The sequence below is a fragment of the Epinephelus fuscoguttatus genome, linkage group LG8 (assembly GCF_011397635.1).
Source record: "Epinephelus fuscoguttatus linkage group LG8, E.fuscoguttatus.final_Chr_v1".
In the NCBI taxonomy this organism is placed as follows: domain Eukaryota; kingdom Metazoa; phylum Chordata; class Actinopteri; order Perciformes; family Serranidae; genus Epinephelus; species Epinephelus fuscoguttatus.
The window spans coordinates 22004489-22030431 of NC_064759.1; the positions used below are offsets into that span (position 1 = coordinate 22004489).

Genomic DNA, 25943 nt, shown 5'->3' on the forward strand with positions numbered 1-25943 from the left:
TAGAGAATTAAATTGATGACATTGAGAGGAAGATGATGATTACTATCGAATGTTGCTCACATTTTCTCGTATTGGTTAAAGGTTTCTAATTACACCACAATACCCCTAGGGTGCGGTTAGTGACAAACAGTATGTCTCAACTGCTAGTATCACTTAAAGTAGGCATGATGAGTCACCTCAGACAGGCTCTTTCTGTCAGCCTGACCATCACAGCCGAGTTGAGAATGACAGCTATGCAAACTTGCATGCCCTGAGAATAGAGGAAAATAATCTAAACCAGGCTTCATTTCCTGCCACACATGGTTTATAAGAGGTTTTTAACTTGTTAACAGCAGTGACATCATCTGCTCTGATTTCACTAGATTCCTTTCTCACCAGCTTCTTTCCCAGTATTGCTGATGTTAAAACATAAAGGCCCTTATAAACCATAAAACACAGCGTCACAAAATGTGGAGTAAGTGTGGTTTCTCGATGGCATTTTCAGCATTAACTTCTCATAGCCACATTAGCGGAGTTTTTTAGTGAAACAGACTCACTGTAATCAGGCACAGCTTGTTAAATATTCTCACAACTTCATGTTTTGTTTGTATGCAGGTTTTCTTTGCAGACATTATAGCATTTAACTCTACGTTCTGAAACGCCTGCAGCTTCAATTCACATAATTATGATAGCTATGCTGAGTTTTTGTTGATTCCGCTGTATGCCACCTTGTAATTTGTGGTGCCTTTGAAATTAACTTTGTTACACTGGTCAAGGTCTCTATCAAATATTTTAGCCATCCACAGAGTGTGTGTCTGCTCTGACTCAAACTTCCTGTCATCCACTGGATTGCTTAAATGTATGGACCCTACTGAAACTAGACAAGACAGCGCCAGACTGTGGTAACCAGATGACACATTCAGCATAAACATTTCCTGGGTAGATGCCTCCAGCACCACTTCATTTTTCATTTACACACTCACAGCATTTTATTAAACACAACAGGAATGCTGCAAAACATTCAAAGTCTATGTTACATATGTTTGTTTGTGTAACCCTGGAATCTCCCATTGTTTTTGCAGGTTTTGCTTGCAGGCCTTAGTTTCTGCCATATCAACACATATAATGTGATTTAAGTACAAAATTACAACCAGTTTCATTGTAGAGGAACATTCTAGGTAAGGAAAACTAGAACAAAGTATCTAAAATATCTATCTCAATCTACAAATACTGCATTACATGTAAAAGCCCTGAATTTAAAATGTGTAGGTACAAAAGCATCATCAGTAAAATGTACTTAAAGTATAGTAAAACAAAAATAGGCCACTCATTGTGCAGAATGGCTCCTTTAATTGTGTTATTTAGTATTATATAATTCAGTTTTATCACTGGTGAATACATTTAAGTGCATTTCATTGTTGCAGTAAGTCAAGGTGGAGCCAGTTTCAGATTGGCTACTGGGCAGATTAGTAGCATAACACTGCATTATGAGTGTTTGCTATGTAAATGTGGGCCTAACCTGTGACTGTAGGTGTCAGGTAAATGTAGCTAAGTAAAAAAAAACGTGCTATATCTATATAAATGGATAAGTATATAATAAATGCAATGGATTAGAGGTATTAAGTGAAAAGGAAATTACTCCAGTAAACAGGTTGTTTTGCGGTTTTAAGACGTCGTTTGATGAACTGTTGTTCGGTAAGTAAATGCATCATTTGTACTAAATAAGTCCTTACACGACCCCTTATATGACCCCAAAACAGTGACTTAACTACTAAAGAAAAGAATAGAAAAAATGTGTGGAAAAGAGAAAGACTCGAGCAGCATATTTATCAGCGGACTTATCACGGAAGAGGGCCCACCCTGTTCAGCTGAAAAACAGGCCAACTTACCTGTTGCCACCAAGGCGGCGATAATTAACGTCCAAAACATTTTTAATGCCGTTTCCTCGAGGTCTCAGTCGACTCAGCTTCTTATTATCTCCTCAAATACACAGATAAAACTTAGTATTATGCATAATAAAGAGCGCAACTGTACTTTTCCTCAGCCAGGTAGTTTCAGCTCCATTTTGTGTCTGTGCGTTGCTGGAGAGAGTACCTGAACGCCTAAAGTCAGCTGCGCAGCCAACAGGTGAGCTACTAACAGACAGGTTGCGAAACACAGGGGTGTGTAGAAGGATTTGGTTTGTTTTAGCTGTCGACGGTGGATTCATTTGGCCACAAAGGCCTGGCGGTGAGAGCAGGATAAAGTTTTGAAACACAAAACCCCTTACTTGTCGATATATTTTCATTCGCCACGGTAGAAATTTGCCCAAGAATTTATGTTTAACCTACCCGCCAGTTGGTACGACCCAGTTACTGACAACAGTATCAAAGCACCACTGTTTGTTAATGAACAACCAGACTGTGGGCGCGTAGCCGATGGTGTGCGCGTGGAAGTGAATTTGTGTGTGAGTGTACGTGCGTGTGAGAAGTATGGCCCGCTTCCTGTTGGTGTATGGTGTGTGATGTTGCAATTTTACCACTGACCGCATTTCACAGTAGCCTATATGGTGGGAAATATCTACGCAGGCCTACATTTACTCGAGTAATCAACTTTGAGGTAGGATACTTGTACTTATTCGAGTATTTCATTTGCTGTTTTTTTCCGTACATTTGACAAATAAAATCAACAAACTTTATTATAAATTAAACTACCTGGCAGTAAATAGAGTAATTATAATTTTACTAGCTGCAACATGAACATGACGCTTACACACTGATCCAACAACGATTACAATCCACTATAGCCTACTATTCAGAAATGGGCCATTCTATATAATGAGTACTGGTATGGTATTTTAGGTATTTTTTGTTGCTTGTGGCTAAGTCGATAAAAAAAATGAATGTAGGAATTGAAAGTTGTATTTGTAGTGCAATACACATCTTATTCACCCACTCTACCCCACTGCACACTTAAAACTAAAGCTTAAACAATTTGGACATTTGTGTAATATACCGGTAGTGTTGTGGATTTATTTTTTATTTTAGTATTTTTATTTTAGTGTATTTATGGTGCTTTATAGCATACTATATATACACACCGATCAGCCAAAACATTAAAACTACCGGCGGGTGAAGTGAATAACACTGATCATCTTGTTACAATGCAATGTTCTGCTGGGGAACCTTGGATCCTGGCATTCATGTGGATGCTACTTGACATGCTCCACCCACCCGAACACCGTTGCAGACCAAGTAAACCCCCTCATGGCCCCCCCAAGCAGGACAATGCACCCTGCCACACCACAAAAACTGCTCGGGAATGACGCGAGGAATGGGACAAAGAGCATTTGAGGGACGTGCTGTTATCCCAGAGGTACCCCCAATCCATGATGGATGCTCCTCGGACCGGACTTGGCTCTGACCTGTCAAGGCATGAACACTGGACCTCTGGAGAGTGTCCTTTGGTGCCTGGCATCACGGCGTTACTTTCAGACCTTTTGAGTCTTATGGGTTGTGAGGTGGGGTACCAACACATCTTACAGATGTATGATCAGATCGGGATCCAATTAATTTGGAGGCCAGGTCGATGCCTTGAGCTTTTTGTCTTGTTTGCTTCCTATCTATCTATCTATCTATCTATCTATCTATCTATCTATCTATCTATCTATCTATTTGTATTACTACTTTTACTGAAGTTACAGAGCACTTCTTGTACTTCTGACTATTCACTAAAAACTCTATTGCTTGTGTTATAAATAATGACAGATCTATATGCTGTTTAAATCAGTTTTTTTTATTAATTAAGACAGCAGGCACACAGAGGCATTAAGCAATTTATGCTGAAAGCTAAAAAAAAAAAAAAAAAAAAAGCAACTAATTTCAAACATCATCAGCTATCAAGAGCTGATTTGTCAAACAAGTGATTAACTAAATTAAATAGGCCAGAGGCTCCCGACAGTTCCAGCCTCTCAGTCGTAGAAATTTACTGCATAGTTTTCTTCACTGAGGCCCAATGATTAATTTATTAACAATAGCAAAAATAGCATCTATGTTGCAGCTAAAGCAAGATTATAATATGGAAATCAAATGGCTTGGCGCGAGAATGGCCTCAACACTGCTGTCTTTCGTCTTTACAGTTCTTCACTGGCGGCTCTCAGTCCTAAAAGGATAAAAGAAAGAAAGAAAGAAAGAAAGAGAAAAAAAAAACATGTGCTCTGAGTTTCTAGCGTGAACCTGTCCAGTTAAAAATATTCACTCTCCACCAGGGGGCCTCCTGTATTTTTGGAATCATTGCAACAAGAGAGAGACGTGATAATAAAATGTGCTTTTTAGAGAAATGGACTGAACCTACCTTTGTTTTCTGTGGCAGCCCTAAAAGGAAAGAATAAAAAAGGAATTTAAACAGTGAAATGTGACCTACCATATCATAAACAGACAATCACCTTATCCTTTAAATTGCACTGAATAGATTTTATGTGGTCATATGTGTGACCTAACATATAAGCACTTCCAGTGAGTAATGCAGAAACCTGTTTTGAGATAATTCTGTGTCTCAGTTTAACAAGTTGTGTGATCAGTGAACATGTTGAGTCATACTCACAATGTAGATCACCAGCGCTACCACCACAATCAAAAAGAGGACTGCAAAATGACAACACAAAGCTGTCATGTTGGGACAAGATATGACTTTCATATCAAGTTATGCAGTTCAGTAGTGACAATATTAAACTGACAGTCAGTGCATTAGTTATATACATACCACCGCCAACAATGAGTCCATTACGTGCACGGTCGGGGATCTGCTTCTGGTCACCTAAAGAAAAGAGAAAAATTAAAATAGCATCAGATTTTATGGTGATTTCATGATGACAAACACAAAGTTGCAGTTACAATATAGCAAGAGTTTAGTGTAAGTTTACAGTGAATGATGTAACCAGCTATCATCCCTACTTATCGAGCTCCACTAGTCTTACAAATAGGTGTATCAGAAAAAATTCACACACCATTCTCTCTCCTGATACACCTTTAAAGAGACAGCTCACCCCAAAATAAAAAATACACATTTCCTCTTACCTGTAGTGCTAGCTAGATTGTTTTGATGTGAGTTGCAGAGTGTTGGAGATATCGGCCATAGAGATGTTTCTCAAATATAACTGAACTCGATGGCACTCAACTTGTGGTGCTCAAAGTGCAAAAAAATAAAAATACATTTGATAAACTCAACAGAAATATCTCATTCCATGTAGGAACTACCTTCTTTCTAACAAACTACAACCGTCAATCAAATCATAGTTCTAAATATTACATACTATTTCTGTTAATAGTTGCCCCTAAATCCTACACACTGGACCTTTAAGAGTTGGATAAGCATGCTGTGGACATGTCCCTACCAATATCCAGTGACTACTTAATTGTCCTCTGCAATAATTTTGATCAAAATTAAATGTTCTTCTTCTTTTAATCTGGGCAGCAGAGCAAAAAACAACGGACGCGTTTCAGCTGTAAGCCTTCATCAGCATTGTGACCAGGTGGCAGTGATGACTGCTGTGCTGCCAAGATTAAAAGATCTTTAAAAGGACATTTGTGAGTGCTGGCCTCCTTTGATATTTTTTAGTTTTTTGTGGCCGTGCACCTCATTCATTTTTTTCTATTTGAGTGTGCTCACGTGTTTGCTTTTTTAGTCATGTGATTAACACATTACTTCCTCTAGGACCTATTCCGCTACCCTGGAAATCCAGAGCTCTCGCGAGAGCACAGTTTGAATTTGCTCAGCGAGCCTAAATCTTTCTAGGTTTGGGTCTGGATTTCTAGGCTATTATTCCACCTCCCTAACGTAACATCACTGACTTCCTTCACTTTTTCTTGCCATTGTGTGAGACTGTTGCTGGGCCCTTCATGTGGCTCTCAGCATACCTCGCTGGTCAGAACTCCCTTGAGCACTGACCAGCGAGGTACAGGATGTTAGTCAGAGTACAAAGGAGCTCCCTGCCTGTGGTTCCCAAAACCAAGCTGAGGGAAGCGGCTTTGGGCTGCACATTATCAGAGAATTTTATTTACATTTTTGTGGACAGTTATAGGCAGAAGTACTTTCAGTTAGTTTCAGCTTTCAAACTCAGAACAATGAAGAGTGACATACAGCCACCTCAAATGTCTCTTGTCCAGACAGTCCCAAAACATACAGCCTGAATAACGTCATGCACAATGCAATGCGATATTTGTCAGTAACATAAGCAGAAAAATTTTATTGTCATTATCAATTTTACTATTATTGTTAATATAAATAGGCCTATAAATAAATGATTATAAAAAACAGAACTGTTCCACACACAACAGAGGAAAAGTCACAACTTGTAAAGACAGGATATTGTAAGGTAGCTTTCTCTCTCCTGTCTTACCTATAAACTTACTAGTTACTGACTAAATTATCAAAGAGCTGTGGGTGAAGTAAGAGCACAGGGACAGCTCCTCTGGGTAACCTGATGTTCTTTTTCGGACATTAAAGTGGATCAGGCAATCATAACTCTCATTGCCTGCATGTGAGGTGCGCGATATTGAATAGTTCCACATTTAACGTAAAGAGCAAAATAAAACGTGTAAACAATATATGAATGTAGTTAACATTAAACTGTGTTGAAAACCCAAGACAATCTACTGGATACGTCTTCATGAGAATAAATCTCATTTTACAATATATTCCACTATATTAGATCTATAGAACAGGCCTGTTGCGGGAGACTCCACAGAGGAGCTTGGCTGTGCACTAGGCTGTAAGGTCTGCATCGATGGTGATGACAGCAAAATCATTTAGACGTACCTACTCATTCTTGAACACACAGAGAGGGCCTTAACTGGGAGAGTTAAGGCTTTAGGCCGACATATAATTATGATTGATGAAAATCATGTGGGCTGTTAGGGTGCTCCCTCTTGCGCTGGTGCCATACACACAGCGCGTGTCTGTAGCAGCTGCTGTGTCTTCTCAGCAGTGGCATAGCACCAAATTCTGGGCCCTACGCATAAGCAGTCTCTGTGGACCCATGTCTGTGTCAGGCATCTTTTTATTTATTTATTTATTTATTATTTACATTGTAATCCAGGTGACATGATGTTACCTGTATGGATTCTGTCACTGTTAGCAATGCGTTATGTTTACCTACCGTAGAAAGGTCTGTTATGGCAGTTACTGAGTTTTCCCGCAGGCTAATGTCAGTGCATGTGTTAGGCTACTTTAATTTCACAGATAAGAAACAATAAATTGTGTAGATAATAAAGCCTCCACAAAAATAACATTTTAGGTCCTGTGGATGATTTATCCTTCGGGGATTTATACTTCGGGACTTATCCTGGCTTCATACCAGCAGAGGAAATCTCTGCTAGGCTAATTTATACAATGTAAAATGCCATAGGCTTGTGCTAATAACGTTAGCATGTTGCATTTGGTTGGAAAACGTGTTTAGTATAAGACAGTTGTTTTGTCAGTGAACCTTGTGAGCTGTAATGGAGCTGAATTTTGTAACGTTACCTTCGTTAAATGTTGCTGTTGTTCCTGGCTTTATATGAGTAGAGGAAAAGTCCACTGGCCACTAAGCTAATTTATACAATGCAAAATGTCATAGGCTTGTGCTAAAAACATTAGCATGTTGTATTTGTGGGGAAAATGTGTCCAGATAAAGACAAGTGCTTTGTCTGTGAATGCTGAGCGTTATAGTGAAGTCGATTTGTGTTTGAAATTGTCTCTATTAAGCCATGTTTAAAGTGTGTTTTGAATCAGCTAAACTTAACAGCACTTCACAGAAACCCCACCGCTGACTAGTGTTTTGGAGGTGTAACTGCAGAGTGACACATACAGCACCACACAAGTATAAATGCTCACAACAGCATAGGCCACTTGTGTAGGCCACATGCATAGGCTACGGCGTAGGTTGTGCCGCATAAGTATAAATCCCAAGTGCAAATGCCAAATGCCAAGGAGTGGGAGTTGCTGAAGTAGATGCTAGTGCAGAGAACAGCTTGTAAAGCAGACATGTTTGTTGTTTTGGCGTTGGCTATGGCCCACAATAGCCTGTGTTAAAGTTAAAGTATAAAAAAACAGCAAAACGACGTCATGCCTCATTGTTAAGGGACGCTACAATATTTATTTATTTATTTGCTTATAGCCTCACGAACAATAAAACAGGCCACTTGATGTTAGTGTTACTAAACTCCTTTTTGTTTCCACTACATGAGCTCACCTTGTTTCATGTAGTCAGTAGCATTAACAGGAGAGGGTGAGGGACTGGCTGCTTCTCCACTCTTTGTGCCTGAAATGGAGAGCCACATATGGTTCGTAATGTTAAGTCACACTGACAGGTAACATTTAGGGCTGTCAAAGTTAACGCATCAATAACAGGTTAACGCAAATTCCTTATAACGCCACTAAATTTTTGAACGTACGTTTGTTCTATACTTATGACCCTCGGCCCACCCTGTAGTTTGAGGAATCGGGAAGCGATTTAATGTTACATTCAGGTCAATATGTCCATCTGTTGTTGCTTGCTGGGCTTGAGCTTGCCACAGTATGTTTTTAGCATATTTTTGGAGTCTGCAGAACCTTTGGGGTTGTTATAGAGAATATTCCGGACAGTCTTTGTCATGGTTTTGGATAGCTGCAGTAATAATTAACATGCATTTGCAAAAAGCAAGCACATTTTCCCAATCCCATGTTGATGAGAGTATTGAAAACTTGAAAAATGTCCCCTTAAGGTACATTTAGAACAGATAAAAAAATGTGTGATTAATTTGTGATTAATGGTGAGTTAACTATGGACAATCATGCAATTAACCGCACTTTGCATGACGTGGCAGGAGGTGAGCCAATTCAAAGAATAACAAAAAACAGACTGCCTCTGCTCATCTTGAAGGAAAACATTATTATGAAATCATTAAAAATTTATGGGGAAAGAGCAGAGGCACCTTTGCACAGAGACACTGGCATACATCTCATGTGGCTGAACACCTCAGCTTAACAATTTCACGAGGGAAACCCTGATAACTTTTTTTTAGCATCATTCCAATGAATATATCTCAATGAATAGCTGTGAGTGTCTGGACAATGAAATGTTGTCATTTCAGTGCTGTTGAAACAGCAGTTACATGTAGCCCCAAAGTTTAAAATATGTTCTCATTTCAACCAATGCTGTCTCAAATTTAACTGTCCAGAAAAGCTGCAGAGATTCATGCTTAATACACACACATGTAATACGTACAGCATGGAGAGATGTCCACTATTTGTCCTTTAATATCTTCCACGTCGATTTTTCCGACATCCTCTGAACAGTAGATGGTAATGTTGGATTGGTCCTGGCACACCACACAACTCATAGGACCAGGTGGAGAGATTACGGAGCATTCTGGTAATGAGTTATTGAGGCCTCTCTTGAACAAAATATTGTTCTGATCAGTCTCATATATGGTCAGCAACTTTGGGCATCTGTCCTTGTCCATGCAGGTGAAACACTTAGCTGGAGTCAAAACAGATAAACACACTGATGAGTAATACATATAAACAGCCAAAGAGTCAGTGGGTTAAATGTGTGTAAATTCGAATTTGAGATGAAAAATTGTTGCTTTTGTGTTACTGGAAATGGTAAAAGTGATTTGGTTCAGTCAGTAGGTTTACAAAATGTCTTACACTTTTCATCTGCTGCAGGTTGAAAATATCAAGTTGTTATGAAAATGCATTATACCTCAAAAAATTAATTCATATTCTATTATAAAAAATAAATTTTAGCCTCTATTTAAGCCAGTTGAACCTAAACAAACACATGGGTGCACTGTTGCCTGATGCTGAAGTAAATTCACACTCTTCATGACATACCAGGAAAACCCCCAGAGACAGGAACACATGTGAATGCCACCCAACATAGCAGATACACTGAAAATACAGACAAAACAAATTAAAAATGTATTTTCCACATCAAGATAGTATTGATTACTGCACATTATAACTGAGACACAGAAATAACTTGAGAATTATACAGTCACTGGCCACTTTATTTTACTATAATGCACAGGAACTGAAGGAAGACCAAAACTCTTTTTATTTATTTTTTATAATTTCATATGATAATTAACCAACCCATAAAGTCAATTTCTATGATGCCCACAACTTTTTTAATTACATTTTTTACACTGTCAGAGGCGGTGGTGATACATCTATAATCAGAATCAAAAATATTTTATTGATCCCAGAGGGGAAATTATGATTCGTTACAGTCGCTCCGATGTAAAGAATAGAGAATTATTAGACGTAAGAATAAGAGTCTGAAAAAAAGTGTGTAAATATAGAGCAATAAATACAATTATTAAAGGGATTAAATGTGCAGAAAAAACAAAAAAATAATGTGTGCATTATGCTACCGGGATTAACACTAGGAATTAAGATGTAAAAAAGAAAACAATAAAATAAGATATGTATTGTCACTGTGCTGGGGCTGTCAGTGTGAAACTTTAACTACAATATATACATCAGTAGAATAAACAACAATATAATTAGAGTAAGCATAAGAAACAAATGATAAATTTGTTTTAGTATTAAGGTTATTAAGGTCATTAAGGTCATAGTTAATGTTAGTATTGTACTAGACTGCATTATACTGAGAGGTGTTTCTAATATTCTGCCACCCTGACATACGTGCTCAGTATAATGTAGTCAGTATATAACTCCATCTTTGACATACACTTGAATTCACACATTTGAGAAAATGTCAGCCAACATTATAAAAATTATGGCTGAGCTGTAGCATTAAACTGCAATAGATAAAGTGGCCACTGACTGGTTATTATATAGTGATTATAATACGGCATATTAATGTGAAGGTAAAAATAATTCAAATTGAAATTTAATTACATTTCCAGTGCCTCCCAGCAGCTCTTCTCCTGCGTTGGTTGCCGTTTCTCCTGCTTCCAGGACCCACTGGTGGACCTTTTGGTTTTGCTGGGTTTCCCCAAGTATCCATCTTAGTGCAGCGTTCTTCTCCTGCGACCTCTGCATCAGGTTCCTTCTCTAAAATGTCTGCTTTCAAAACTTTGTCACTCTTCTCCTCTGAGCTGCTCTCTGACCAATCCTGAGGTGGAAAGTTGGGTTTTTGAAACACAGCCTGAGATGGCAGTTTAATAAACGCCTCCTCAGCAGACACAGGGCGTGTCTTTGGATAAAGCGCATGCTTAAGCACTGATGGCTGTGACCAGATCTTTTTCACCATCACAGAGTAATGAAAGCTGTCTGGTTCGATCTTGGGAATTGGCATCACAAAGCTGCCCTTATCTGCCACAGGCCCACTACTTTCATTGTAATAATCAGTGAAGCTGTGCTCCATGTTGGAGGAAAGGCCAGCATCACTGTCAGGAGGAAAAAAAATAAATAAATAAATGAAACTAATTAGACCTAATTACCAAGATTTAGCCACATTCATGAAAACAAATGCAATAAGGGGCTAACATTACAGTGACTCCAGCAATTGCTGGTTGAACAGTGACAGGACATTCAGATTCATCCACATGATAAGAGAACAAACGTACCCGCTCTCCTGGGTGTGTGCACTCTGCCCGCCTTAAAGTGTAAAAAAATGAAAACAGTAACATTACTATAAACAGTTATTATTTACAAAACATTCCATTTTTTATTTTTGTCTTGAGCGTGTCTGAGAATCAATTACCTGAAAAAAATTCTAATCAGGCTTATTTTTGGTTCACTTTTGAAAATAATCTCTTAAACTGATAAAAAGTTCACACTCTAATGTTGATCTGTAAAAAAGCCCTGACAATAAAACACAACGATAATAATAATGATAATAATACAGTTAGATAAAACCGCATAAAGGAAGGACTGCAACTGCCTGTGTAGGAATGTAAACTGCAAATGCGACACAGTTGCTTCTCTATTGTTTTTTCCCTCACTCTTAGTTTGTTACAGACACAATTTCAGCTTTGAAAATATGACCTAAATCACTTCTTTGGTCACTGAAGTTAATGAAATATGCAATTTGATCAAAAACTAAACGAGTTTATTCCAAAGAACGCACAGACAGATATCCTGTTTGAACCAGTTTGCAAGCATGAATGAATGAAGCATGCAGCAGGCCCTTAAAATTAGCTCAATAAAAAGCTTTTCTACTGTCCGCCTGAAGCATCAGAAAATAGAAAGTAAACAAACAAACTTACTTTGTGGATGAGAATGGAAAAAATAATCCACTGGGTGGGTCATTTTGTCAAACTGAGCAAGAGTCCAGATAAGCTGTTCTTAGTGACTTCCCTTGAAAGAAATCGGCAATCAGGAAATGAATGGCAGTTATATAGAGCATATAGGGCCTTCTTCTTATAATACGACACCACCATCTGGTGGATCTTGAATGAAGTCCACTTCTCCCAGGCTGATGTAATCATTAACAAATGTGTCCCTAACTGCACTGAAGAAGCATCAAGTGAATAATAGCGTTTCCTCTTTCTTTACCCTGTCTCAACATGATCTCGGCCTACTTCTATTAATCCCTTTCACTTTCCATTGATTGTTGTCTCTGCATGTGCAACTTGTTTCTCACCACAGTCATTACATCGCCGTGTCGAATCATCATCTATAATGTCGCCGACATTGTCTCTATTTTTAGACCTTGTACATCTGTAGAGTTGTCTGCACCAAATTCCTGATCTCATGACGTTACAGAGACTGTTCCGCCTGGCGGGGCTGTAACCAGGGTTTTAGAAATACAGAGGTCAAGTAAAAACGCTTATGAATAAATAAAAATGCATAAATAATAAAAATGGAATAAAAGGTTATAAAAAAGGCTGAGTCAAAGGTCCTGTAATGTGCTCCTAAACCTAAAAAGTCTCTAGACTGATCAAATAGATTTGTTTTTTTTTTATATTTGCAGTGCTGTCAAGTCTTCACTCAACCTTGAGTAACCTTAATTAAATAATGTTTCAAAGCACAACACCTCACAAATATGTTGATGTTCTGCCAACCTGCGCCGGTCTGTCATGGTGACGAGGGAGCTGAGCCAGAAGGCCAAGCTTTTGATTTACTGGTCCATCTACATCCTAACCCTCACCTATGTGTGACTGAAAGAATGAGATTGCAGATACAAGCGGCCAAAATGACTTTCCTCTCTGGGGTGGCTGGGCTCAGCCTTAGAGATAGGATAAGGAACTTGGACATCCGGAGGAAGCTCGGAGTAGAGCTGCTGCTCCTTCGCGTCAAAAGGGGTCAGTTGAGGTCGTTAGTTGATCTGATCAGGATGTCTCCTGGGCGCCCCTCGCTGGAGGTGTTTCAGGCATGTCCCACTGGTAGGAGGCCCCGGGGCAGACCCACAACATGCTGGAGGGATTACATATTAGTGATGGGATACGCGATTCCTTTTACTGACTCGAGTTTGTATGAGTCAGTCACTAAAGTGAATCAGGTTTTCGGGTCACTTGAGTCAGTCACCCAGAGTGAGCACACTGCTCAGGTAAGAGAGGGAGTGAGCTTTATACTGCCGGTGAGCTGGGAGTTGGAGCTACTGAGTGAGTGAGTGAATAGTTCGTTTTCTGTCGCCTCGGCCTGTGATACAGCTCAGCTCAGGGCAGGGTGGAGATGGGGGAGTTGAGTTAAAATAAAGACCAGAGCTGTTGCTTCTCCCACTGGGCTAATACACATGAACACATTAACTTGATATATTTACCTAAATGCAGTTAACAATTGCACAATAGTCGCATGTTGTCTGGTCTCCTTTTTGCAAGTAGCTTGCAGTAGCAGGGGCGAGTCAGTGAACAAGTTAAGAGTGAGAGGACTTGTGGCAAAGACTGTATCTAAGGAAGTGAGTGATTCATTAATTTTGGTTGCTGCCTGTCATAGAGCTCAGGGCAGGAAGGGGAGGGAGTGTTGAAATGAAACAAAACCAGAGTTCTATCTTTTCCCACAGGGCTAACACAAATGCAGTTAGAATAACAGTTGCGTGGCATGTTGTCTAGTCTCCTCTTTGTAGTTAGCTTGCAGTAGCAGGGGCAAGTTTCCGAATGATTCGTTCATGACTCGCACAACACTATTACATATCTCATCTGGCCTGGGAACACCTCGGGGTCCCCCAGGAGGAGCTGGAAAGTGTTGCTGAGGAGAGGGACGTCTGGGGTGCTTTGCTTGGCCTGCTACCCCCGCCACCTGGCCTCAGATAAGCGGATAAGTGGATGAAAATGGATGGATGGCTGGATAGATGGATGGATGGATGGATGGATGGATATCACTCCAACAACAGCTGCATATTTGATCACATATGGGAAACAGGGCAGTAAAAGTTAAAAAAAAAGGGAAATATAGGCAAGAGTACATTTTGTTTGGTTTCACATGATAAGATAAAAGGATGATAAAAGGCAAAGCTTGTGTCGTAAGATGTGCAGATTATGGAAAACAAGAATTGTCTTGACTTTGCTGATGTGGCATGCTGTCGTTAAAACAGGAAGCTGTCTCGTGATGAAACTGCACCATTTGAACAAGACTCAACGAACAACATCTTGGTACAATGTCATTTCTGGAAACAAGAGAGCAATATTACCAGCCAGTCACTGTAGTAGTAGTAGTAGTAGTAGTAGTAGGCTCACTTAGCATTCAAGTAATAGAAATAGTTGTTGAGACATTTCACTCAGAACCACAAATATCAACCTCATGGTGGTGCTAAAGAAAATAAATAATAATAAATAATGGTTATTTATTTATGTTTTCATTTTTATTCATCATTATTGTAGGCCTAAAGAAATGCTTACATTCTCCATTTGTAAAAATGTGTAGCCTATGCACTGAATAAATAGTTTTAACATTTCATCAACTACAATGTGCATCATATGCCTATCCACTCAGTTCTGCCAAACCTCAACAGCAGCAGTTAGTCTTGAGCCTCTCAAGCTCGGCTAGCAAAGGATTCCTGCCAGGTATCCGTTAAGGGAGGACCCAAATGCAGAATAACAAGCAGGTTGAAGTTTTGACAAAAAGCGAGCTTTAATGCAGCTGAAAAAAAAACATCCAGAACAAGCAGGTAACTGAAAGTCCAAATGAAAGCAAAACCAAAACTAAACTGAAAACCAACCGGGGCAATACGATGAAGTCAGGCCAAAAAAACATATCAGACAGACAAGAAACAGGGCAGGGAACGACGCCAAGAATACACGGATGAACAGAGGACAAACTGATAAGGAACACCCATATATACATACGCAGAAAACTAATCACAAGAACGAGACACAGCTGGAGCTGGAGGACACGGGCGAAAGGAGGGAAATGGGGATTGGCTAACAACAAGGGTGTGGAGGGGAACACTGGGAACACTTGTAGTCTGAGCCCTCACGGACTTCAGCTGTATGTAGTGTGATGTAGTGTGATGTATTTACTGTCATCACGTAAAGTCTGCGAGGGCAGAGACTGCAAGTGGCTGACAGACAGCCCTTGAGACTGTTTTACTCATTGCCATGGAAACTATTGCTGCTGTCATATTCATGTCATATAAGTTGATGAACAGTGCCTTCTCATCTGTTCCTGCAGATAACAAGATATTAATCCCATGTTTGGCCTTTTGTGACTGAACAAAATGTAGGCTATTAATACATCCCTTTATAGCATACAGGCTACAGACAATTAAAATCAGAAATGTTTAAATAAGGACAGGAGTATAACTCAATACATTGGGTATTACTGACATTAGAAGACCTTCTTTTGTGTTTTTACACTAAACCCCTGAACTTGCCTTAGAAGGACTAAATGCACAAACACACTATTTTAAATATCCCATCTAAAAGAAACTCTCACTGCAGCCTGTTCTATTTTGTTCTGAAAATGTAGGTGTGCAATCCCGTTCTGTGGATGATAAAAGAGGTGCAGACTGATAAGGAGGAAATACACTGAGTGCTGGACAAGGAGACTCAGTGACATCAACCCCGCCCATATTTAAGAGTACTGTCTGCGGTGGAATTGCTGAGCAGACCTAGGGTTTAGGTACCATGTCTGAAGGGTTACTTTTGGCTCCAAGGGTACCATACCGAAAGTGTTTGGTGGAAATGAGGCTATAGGTTCTAAATTTTGCTTAAAGCCCCTTTAAAATATTTCAGTATGAACCAGAGATGGACCAACATTGCCATCCTGATGTAAAACGACTACGAACAGTATGGGCTCATTGTTTGATAATCTGTCCATGTCTCATTTAAACAGTATAACTGAGCACACTATGTATGTATAAGCTACTAAGTGGCTCCTGTATTTTCCACCTGGTCATTGGCTTGAAAATATCCCCTCCCCCTCACCCTGACTGCATCATCCTCATCCCCACAGTCACATGTCCTGCAATCTGGATATCCATCAGTAAAAAAAAACAAAAACAAAGAAAAAAAAAACTTTTTTTTTTCTTCCAGAATCTGTCTTGAGAGATTACATGTCCTGTTATCAGATATTTTCTACTCTTGTTTGTTTAGTTCACAGTTTGTTTCTCTTTTAAGACCTGCAGCGCTCAGGTGTGCCTGCTTCGCTGAAGGCCATGGACTGGATACAAGAAGGCGTGGAACAGGTTTAAAGAGAGGAAACTATGTCAACTCATGTTCAGACCTGACGCGGCTGCTTTTCCTCTACAGCGAAAAGGTAAGCACCTGAGAGGCTCTCTATGGAAAAACACAGAACCTTGATTAATCCACTTTTAGAACATTTTAGAGCAGGTTTAGAAGGTTGAAATTGCAGTAAAGCTGGTGAAAAATATGTTAAGCCTTTAATGTGTCCACTTGTAATTATACTTTTTTTAACACCCTCTGTCCGTCCTTTGTGAATGTTATTTGCTGTAAGACGACTGTAGTCTCTCAGATACTATGAGTATAATTCTCAAGCTACTGGCTGGAACTTAACCATTACAGTGTTTTTTTTTTTTTAATGTGCTGCCAACCTCATGCTCCAGCTAATGCTAAGACAAACTATGTTTTCTCTTGTGGACTTACCAGTTTGTCAGCTTTTTTATCTCCCTGTTATACAACAAACAGCTACAAGTGTGTGTGAAATGTGCTGCAGAATGCTGACTGGAGGCCACTCTTGTGTTAAAGTTCCTAAAAAGATAAACATGTCTGTTTAGATCAGCTCAGGGGAGCTGTTATTTACACAACAGCCTCGGTTATGGTTCATTCATATGGTCCCTGAGGTGAGCAGCTCTCTCGTATTATTTATTCATGTTTGTTTTTTTATTTTATTATTTTTGTAGGTTACTTAAGGATTCAGGATATCCTGGTTCAAGGCTTTTTGAATCTCTGCCCATATCGTAACTCTAATTAGTTTGGTGATTCAAATATTGATTCAAACGAAGTCAAACTTAATGACAGTTTGGTTGAATTACCAGGTTTTTTAACTTTGAAGTGTGACACACACTCAGTCTTACTCAACTGAGATGGCACTCCCTTCCTGGGAATGCTTATTACTGCTCATTTGAAAGCTTCACTCATGCTGAAAAGACACTTGACTGGGTGATACACGTAGAAGCATTTTCAATTCATACACAGTGGCTCTGTGGTTTAGTAGAAACCTGGAGAATTTCACAATGTTTGCAGTTGATTTTATGAGTTCATTGAGACTGTTAGTGGTGGAAGAATGTCTAGTTGTTTGACTTGACCTATTCAGAACCCAATTATATTTCAGACACGTATAAACGATTATCATGGTTGGTACTCTGAATGGAACCATGAATTATTAGCAATTAATGTTATTAAGTACTTTATGGGGTATTTTTTCTGTCCATTCCAACGGACTGGAAATCTGAACTATGTACCTAATAACCACAATAGTCTAAACTTCTGCTATACCCTAAATTTCTGATTGTACCAGAGACGCACACATCCCCCGTCCATTCTAATGTTCAATTGTTTTATGCTGGATTAAAGCCATTCATCTTTTGTGTGACATTTTGACATTTAAAAGCAAAAAACATCTCTTGTTTGCTTTAAAAACTGTTTAAACAGAAATGATGTACTTTAACCATAAGCGGATTATGACACCATGGGCCCCTAGGCCTGCTGGACATCCCAGCAGGTCAGGTCCAACATGCTGTTGTCGGTCCCCACAGAGCTGAAGGGTCCGTATTGCATAGAGTACTGAGCTCGTCCTTTCGCTATACTGAGGGGATGAAAACACACTTAAAATATATCATTATAGTTTCTTTCTTGTGACATTTTCAAAGTGAACGTTTAGACTGTTCCTGTTCAAAGATGCAAAGTTAATAACAGAGACTTCACACAGAGGCTCTGGTTTAGGGGACCTCTGAGCCCCCCAGGATTTTACACCCATAACTTTAAACTATGCCCATTTTCAGAATTCATGTTATTCCTATGGTCTAAGACAGTCCAAAAATATTAGTAAACATGAAAAACTGAAGTGCTAGAACTCAAATTTGTGACATCATAGGGTATAAAGTCTGGAGCTGCTCCACTGACAATGAATTGGGAAATATGTTGCCGTAAAACTTCAATTAGTAGCCTGGGCTATTATTTTCTTAAATACCTGAACTCAATAGGTTTATATTTGGGACAGGCGTCTATATAGGACAGGCCTTTAACTCCTTTCACACAAAACTGTTGCTCAGCGAAAGATGGGAAACACAATCAAGTTATTTATTTGAACCACTATGAATATTACTTGTATATAAATTAGGCTTTGAATAACATATCAATTATGTGTTAAGACACTTGTTTGACGGCGCTCTGCATACCAACACAACACCACTTTATCCTGTTAAAACAATATTCATCACTTGGATACATTTTTATAAAAACCCTTGATTGTTTTGATCAGTGGACCCTTACGGACTAAATGAATGTAAATAACCTACCATGCCGATAAATCTGAATTAATTACAGTCTTCTCTGGTGTTCACAGTTTCAGTAAAATAAACTGAACCAAGCTAACGCTGTGTAGCATCTCCATACTGACAAAAGTTTAAACATTAATATTTATATACACGATCTAAACAGCTTTCTAATATTAGCTTAAGTGGGTAGTCAACAATCCGGTTTTATACGTCCGAAGAACTTCTATAAAATAAACTGCTTGGTAGCCAGGTGTCTAATTGAGGCAGGCCTTTATTGGTGAAAATATGTAGCCACACCAGGCTAGTAAAATAGACTGGGTGTTTAGTTGGGACCAGGCTTTTCATTGAAGTTTTATGGTAGATGACACTGAGACACCAGGGGAATGTTCTGAGTATATGGGCACAATTTCTGTTTCATAACTAAGAACACTACAATGGAATAAAGCTCATTTGGGTATAAAAAAGAAAACAAACATTCTGTGAGTCCACAAAATCAGGCTCCCATTTATTTTTTATGGAGCAGCTCCAGCTCTATACCCTACCACATGTTTGAGACTGATCTGGTTTCTGGCTTTGAGAGAGAGTAGCTCATGTTCATAAACGTAGATTGAACTTTACTAGACCACTGAAACAACACATTGGAAGTCTTAAATTATGTGGCGTTCCCCTTAATAGATGAAAATACGCCTCGAGCTTTTTCCTTGCCTCACAGTTGGCCACACTTGTTAAAAAAGGGAGTGTGGCTGTATTCCACTTTAGATGATGTAGAACACTGTGATTGGCTTATAGACATCCAAATCCAAATACGTCCGATGGATGGAGTCAGATGGCAGTCATAGTAGATCTGGGAAATTCACATCCATTGGAATGAACGGGAGATGTGAAAAGATTATGTAAAAATGGCATAAAAATGAAAACTAAAAAAACAAAGTGAAGTCCTGCATTCAAAGTTGTACTTCAGTAAACAAGTATTAGCAGCAAATTGCTATGAGTATCAAAAGTATTCATTAGTATTAGTATTCATTTATGTGTATGACACACTTGATTGTTTATTGTTGTTGAAGTTAAGTGAATCACAACTTCTTTGTATACTGTTGTATAGTTCCATTTATAAAATTGTATATTGTATTAGCAGCTCATATAGTTTATATTTAAACCTTCATTTTTGAACTCTAAATAAATCCAGTAGTTTAAAAGTTACAATATTAACCCATTTAACTGTAGTGAAGCTGAAGCATAAAGTAGCATTGAGTTGAAATACTCAGTACTTTCCACCATTGGAGACTGTTTTGATTCTTAGCTGTCTGAGTAAGCTTAAAAATGTACCTGTTGCACAATGCTGCTTGGAATTTTGCTTAATATGAGTCGCCTGCTTAATATGACTCACCTGTTTGGTTCTTTTTATAATCATAATCATAAAATTAGCTCCTGTCTGAATCGTTCTTGCACCACAGCTCTGAACACTTTAGTATCATGCACAGTGACAAAGAGGAAAGTCCCCAGAATCCCAGCAGCATTTACGAAACACAGGAAAGCTGCACCAGCAAACAGAAAAATGCAATGTTCTGCTGGGGAAACCTTGGGTTCTGACATTCATGTGGTTGCCACCAGACACACTCCACCCACCTAAACACCACTGCAGGTGGTATGTCCAGGTACGTCCCCTTATGGCAGCGGCAGTCCCCAGTAGTATTGGCCACTCCAGTAGGACAATGCACCATGCCCCACCCCCCGGTGGCTGGAGGATCATGACAGAGACCTCAAGGCATTGACCTGGTCTCCAAATTCCCCCAATTCCCCAAATCCCCTATAGGACACCCCACAAAGGTCCTGTGTTCATGCCTTGACATGTCAGAGCCAAGTCTGGTCCAAGGAGGACCCACCGTGGGTCGGGGGTACCTCTGGGGTACCAGCACGTCCCTCAAATGTTCAGTCAGATTGGGATTGGGGTATTTGGAGACCAGGTCAACACCTTGAGCTCTTTGTCCCATTCCTCGGGTCATTCCTGAGCAGTTTTTGTGGTGTGGCATGGTGCATCGTCCTGCTGGGGTGGCACTGCCATCGACAAGTACCATTGCCATTACGGGGTTTACTCGGTTTGCAACGGTGTTCAGGTGGGTGGAGCGCATCAGGCATATTGTTCGGCCTAAGCTTCAACATGACTATTAACATGACCTCACCGTCACTCTCCAGTCCTCACAGTGTGGCCCAGATGGCATACTCCACCGGAACTATCGCAAAGGGCTGTTTTGGGAAGGTATACAAGGAGAAATACAATGATACCTGGGCTGCTATAAAGAGGGTCCCCCAACAGCTCATCAGTAGGAAAGACCTGGAGAGAGAGTGTAAAGTCTATAAGTAAGTACAAGTGGTTTTGTTAATGTTTATTAAGTTTTTGTAAAATAACATTTCGGGGAAGCAGCATGTACTTAAAATGCAATTAAGCGTGTTCCAACATCTTCGGACCTGACTACATTAAATGGCTTGATTTTGTATTACCTAACAACATTTTACAAAATCTAAGTTGCAGAGTTTTGGGGATGAGATGGTTTCAAATCATTGTGTTTTATTTAATGCTGATTTCTCCATTGCTCTTTCTCTCCATGACTTGGTACCGCCGAACTGCAGCAAAGCAAATCATCCCAACATAGTGAAGCTTCTGGGCAACATAAGTCTGAAAGACGGAAAATGGGTTATTCCTCTAGAGTTTATCTTCGGAGAGGACTTAGAGACGACCATCTTCAAAGCATCAAAGTCTAAAATAACGGTGAAGTTATGATCACAGCAGACAAAAAGCACATGATTCAAGGTGACACTATAGATAGCAGTTAATTACAGTAGGGCCTGGAATACAAAATAGTAGTAAAACCACATGTGCTTTTTATAAAGTGCGTAAAGTCAGGATCACATTTCATGATTTAAAGTCTGAGTATGAGCACAATTTGGCAATAATGACATGTTTTTTAATCCCGAGAAGTCAAAGCACACAATAAGCCAAGTCACCATGGACATTTGGGACACGTCCTGTTTATGTAGAGTGAATTAGTTTAAGATAATAATATCCCTCATATACTGTCAGCATGATATTATCTCATTGTTGTATTTTAGGACTAAAATCTGCACAAATCTAAATCTGAGTTTGTACAGTAGTTCACGTCACACCCTATTAACTTCGGGCCTGTTTCAGTCAAGCAGTTTCATGTCTGAAGTAAAAGGGCATGCAACTTAATATTAAGGAAACGACTTGCTAAATATGAGGAAGTTGGATTGAATATTATGTGGGTGATACTTGATGCCAGTCCAACTAACCTTGATCTCAAATTTCCATCTCTGCAGTTATCTCCGTCTGTTAAAGGCACTATCATTGTCGGCATGTGCGAAGGGTTGGCGTTCCTCCACTCCAGAGATATTGTCCATCAAGACCTCAAGCCTGAAAACATCATGGTGAGTGGAGGCATGCGCTGACTGTCAACATACTGTACGAAGGGTTCATGTCAACTTGGGAATGTCATGATCTAGTACAAAACTGGGACTCAGTTGCAGAGAAAAACACATAACACCAAAAACAGTTCAAATCCAGATCTTTACTTAGGAGGTCAGGGGTCAAACATGTGCGCCAGATGCTCTCTTAGGTATCGAAATTTGGTGCTGATTGATTTAACATGACTCAATACTTGGTAGTACCCAAGTAATTTGGTCAGTATCCTTTAAAATATTGAGTGCGGTACTTAACCCTAGTTGTAGGAAGCATACGCTTGTGGGCCCATAGTTGCAGAAGATCTGTATAATTTTTTATACCCATAGATTAATTTTTTTCACTTCATGTGGCACTGAGCAACTTACATAGGCATCAGTGGGGGCCCGCCTTGAACGCTGCATCTGGTTCTCTTTATACATCCATGGTATGGTGAAGTAAAGTCTCACAGAGCTGCTAGCATGGCTGTAGACTATGGATAGAAGCTGTAGATGAATGACCACCTTACTGTATGTTATCCCATTTTTAAAATTCTGATATTTGTTTTGTAATTTTGTAAAAGATGATATTTCAAACACTAACACTTAACACATTTGTCTTTCAGGTGGAGCATGACACCAACAGAGCTGTCATCATCGACCTGGGACTGGCTAAGTTCTTCCGTTTTGGTCTCAACTCTGCCATAGACATGGGGAACGAGGCCTACTCAGCCCCTGAGGTGTTGCAGAGAGGCAGTCAGAGAGACCAGCGATCAGACGTGTGGGCCATGGGTAAGATGATTGCTGAGCTTTGTGCCCGGATTCGGCTGTACACACCCAGCGTCTGTCCTGCCAAGATTAAGGAGATCCTTAAGGATCAGCCATACTGCCATGCCGTGTGTAGAATGGTGGAAGCCGATCCTTCTCTGAGGGCATCCATGGGTGGGGTCATGAATGAGATACGAAAAGCCGCAGGTGCAGGTGTCGCCAACGATGCACCTGTTCAGAAAGACCACCTTAAGCTGCCTTCACCTCATACAAATGCCAGAAACCGGTCTCCGTCACCTGTGAACAGAGGTGCATCTCCAGCGAATAGAGATCCATCGCCAATGAACAGGGCTCCATCACCGTTTAACAGGGATGCGTCGCCAATGAACAGGGCTCCATCACCGTTTAACAGGGATGCATCGCCAATGAACAGGGCTCCATCACCATTTAAAAGGGATGCATCGCCAATGAACAGGGCTCCGTCACCGTTTAACAGAGATCCATCACCACACAATGTGTCTCCATCACCGCTGAAATGGGAGCGCACACCCAGACCAGAATTCAAAGCTGTGCGAGCACAAGCTGCAGCACACATCTCCCCTCAGAGGCTAGAGGACAAGAAAAAAAAACAGGCTCTGGTCCCATCAGGCGGATCTGACATCACACAAGACCTCATGAAAATGAAGTTGTACCAAGAGGCTGCCAAGGATCTGCCCTGCAGCCTGCCCACAACGGGGAGGGTGGTTGTGCGGCGCTTTCAGGAGAAAGATGGGGAGGTTGAGACATGGGAGCAGAAGGAGGTGGTGACTCGTGGTGGGAAGATAGTCAAATTTGATGACATCAAGTTTAATAGCAAGTAAGATTAAGAGTGTAAGAACTTTGTCACCTCAAAAAGGATTGCATGTGCTGATTGAATGGTTGGTGCTGGGTCACCTAACTTTTGGTATCTTCTTAGGAGAGCATGTAAAACACACTTCCATTGAGTAAAAAATAAAATGAGATTGAAGGGATACTTTGCAGATTTTCAACCAGCTTTGTATCATAATAGGATGGGTAATACGTGTAAATGAACTGTGATAAATTTCCCTCAGTCTTACCAGCGGCCAGATCTCCCTGCTCATCCCTCAGCTCAGATCCACTGGATGATACTTTTCATGCATCCAGCAGATTTTTGCTCGCTCTAGGGCTGTTGCTCAAACTACAAACTGTAGCCTACACATTTTTGTCAAAGGCTGGGACACAGCCTGACAGGACCTTTTGGGTACTCTCTAATGATGGGCAGCCGATGTACAATAAATCATTTTACACAACTCGCCGCAGGGCTGTAGGCTACATAGGAATCTTAAAATGTCATCTTGTTGTGTTATTGGGAGCCAGAAATTGGGGAGGTATTAAAAGGACTGTTGGTTTTCTCTGTAACGCTAACTTTTAGCGCATTAGCTAACGTTAGCTTTTGATAGCAAAACAAACTGCAGGAAACTGTTCAAGTGTCGTCCTCCTTTGTAAGATTGGCATAATAATCGACCACAAAGCCGGCCCACCTTCGGCAATCCCATCAAATCATCCATCCACTGAGTGAGAGCGTACGGGTCGGCCAGTCTGGTCCCGTTGGTCAGTGTTCACTTTTTCAAGTAACACTCGCTGTTCCAGAGAGTGAGTGACCTGACATGGTGCGTTCATAAATTAAATCTGATGCTCTACACTTAAATGAGAGCCCTGTTGGTCGAAGAAATGGAGCATTATATTTCTATATGAGTTAACAAACAGTTACACACACATTCACTCTGCTCAGCTGCTCTGTCTCCGCAGACAGAGTGCCTAGCGTGCGGCGCTCTGGATAACCGAATGGTACATTCAGACAGCGCTTCAAATTATGCAAGGCCCAGTTTGTGCCAGTGTGCGAGTCAGAGTCAGTATTTCTTAATGCACCCCTCGCATCATCTTCCTCCATTGGCACTGGCTAATGTTTGTGGAGAATTGTTTTGCCTCCAGCTAAGCCCCGCCCACCAAAAAACATGATCAGCCCCCCCAGGTGTGATAAGTGGTTGGTTCCATAGCCTTGGTCTATTATGAGGAGCCTGACCTGTCCGAGCCGAGTTCGGGCTCGGGCAGAGAATCTAAGCTCTACTTCAGAAACATATTTTAGTGCACTATTTGACTGTTATGCGAAAATTTGTGAACAAGAAGTGGGCACCATACTGTTTCCTGTATAGCAAAAATGGAGGCTGAATATTCTGAGATGAAATGATAAAACTAAGCAGCTCAGATCAGATATGAACCAAGATTCTGTTACTGCGTTGCCCATTTCTTCTCTTAAATGTTTTCAGAAACATATCTTTGTGTACCGTTTCACTGTAATTTCAGACCCTTTTTTTTTTTTACCAGCCAGCTGCCTTATTGTTTCCTGTGGAAAAACGGCCAGGCTCACGTTATGTCACTTACCAGCGGGAGCATTAATTGGTCTGGCGTGGTGCAGTGCATTCTGGTAGTTGTAGGTTTTCTACTTCTTGAGCAAAAACAAATGCCACAGCCCTCTTCTTCTGTTTCCTCTGGTCATGTAGCACCAAGTTTTAGAAGTATTTGCATCTTTCTACTGCACAGACAGCCAAGTTTTGTAAAAAGTATTTCTAGCAGTTCTTCAAGCTACAACAGGTGTCTGTTTTTCTCACACACAAAAAAAAGGATTTGAAACTAGTTACAAACTTGGAAACACAATAAGGCAGTTTAAAGCAGTAATAAGAGGACATCGTGCACTGGCTTTGGATGTGCTGTAACATGCTAGTCATCTGTGTCATTTACTTGCCAAGAAAGAAATATGTGCAGGCATGAACAATTATCTGTGAATGGTTTTTTTAGCATCTGAATGAGTAAGACTGTGAACATGGCTCATACATTATGTGTATGTTTCTGTATATAAATAAATTCTGAAATCTCA

General features: G+C 40.2%; 3 protein-coding genes across 5 annotated transcripts in view; 1 reads left to right on the forward strand and 2 right to left on the reverse strand.

The window, feature by feature from the left end:
- The window catches only part of lsr (lipolysis stimulated lipoprotein receptor), a 34546-nt gene extending 32444 nt beyond the window's left edge, over positions 1 to 2102 (reverse strand). Inside the window, exon 1 of one of the 2 annotated variants that reach the window (XM_049582882.1) lies at positions 1869 to 2102. In XM_049582882.1, the coding sequence (XP_049438839.1) occupies positions 1869 to 1908 (40 nt within the window). In that variant the 5' untranslated portion in view covers positions 1909 to 2102. The remainder of the gene's footprint in view (positions 1 to 1868) is intronic. The other variant, XM_049582884.1, reaches the window with a different exon arrangement.
- zmp:0000000881 (dual specificity testis-specific protein kinase 1) lies at positions 1649 to 25943 on the forward strand. The gene is made up of 6 exons (XM_049582885.1): positions 1649 to 1674; positions 16449 to 16587; positions 20981 to 21145; positions 21416 to 21554; positions 22124 to 22231; positions 22867 to 25943. The coding sequence occupies exons 3-6, from the start codon at positions 21000 to 21002 to the stop codon at positions 23866 to 23868; spliced, it is 1395 nt and encodes a 464-aa protein (XP_049438842.1). The 5' UTR covers positions 1649 to 1674; positions 16449 to 16587; positions 20981 to 20999; the 3' UTR covers positions 23869 to 25943.
- LOC125892722 (uncharacterized) lies at positions 3815 to 12263 on the reverse strand. 2 transcript variants are annotated; one of them, XM_049582886.1, is made up of 10 exons: positions 12159 to 12263; positions 11517 to 11547; positions 10846 to 11336; positions 9814 to 9870; positions 9203 to 9457; positions 8189 to 8257; positions 4720 to 4773; positions 4561 to 4601; positions 4312 to 4331; positions 3815 to 4119 (listed from the first exon to the last, which is right to left on the reverse strand). In XM_049582886.1, the coding sequence occupies exons 1-10, from the start codon at positions 12199 to 12201 to the stop codon at positions 4101 to 4103; spliced, it is 1080 nt and encodes a 359-aa protein (XP_049438843.1). In that variant the 5' UTR covers positions 12202 to 12263; the 3' UTR covers positions 3815 to 4100. The 2 variants fall into 2 exon arrangements, with proteins under 2 accessions (XP_049438843.1, XP_049438844.1); XM_049582887.1 differs by lacking the exon at positions 8189 to 8257.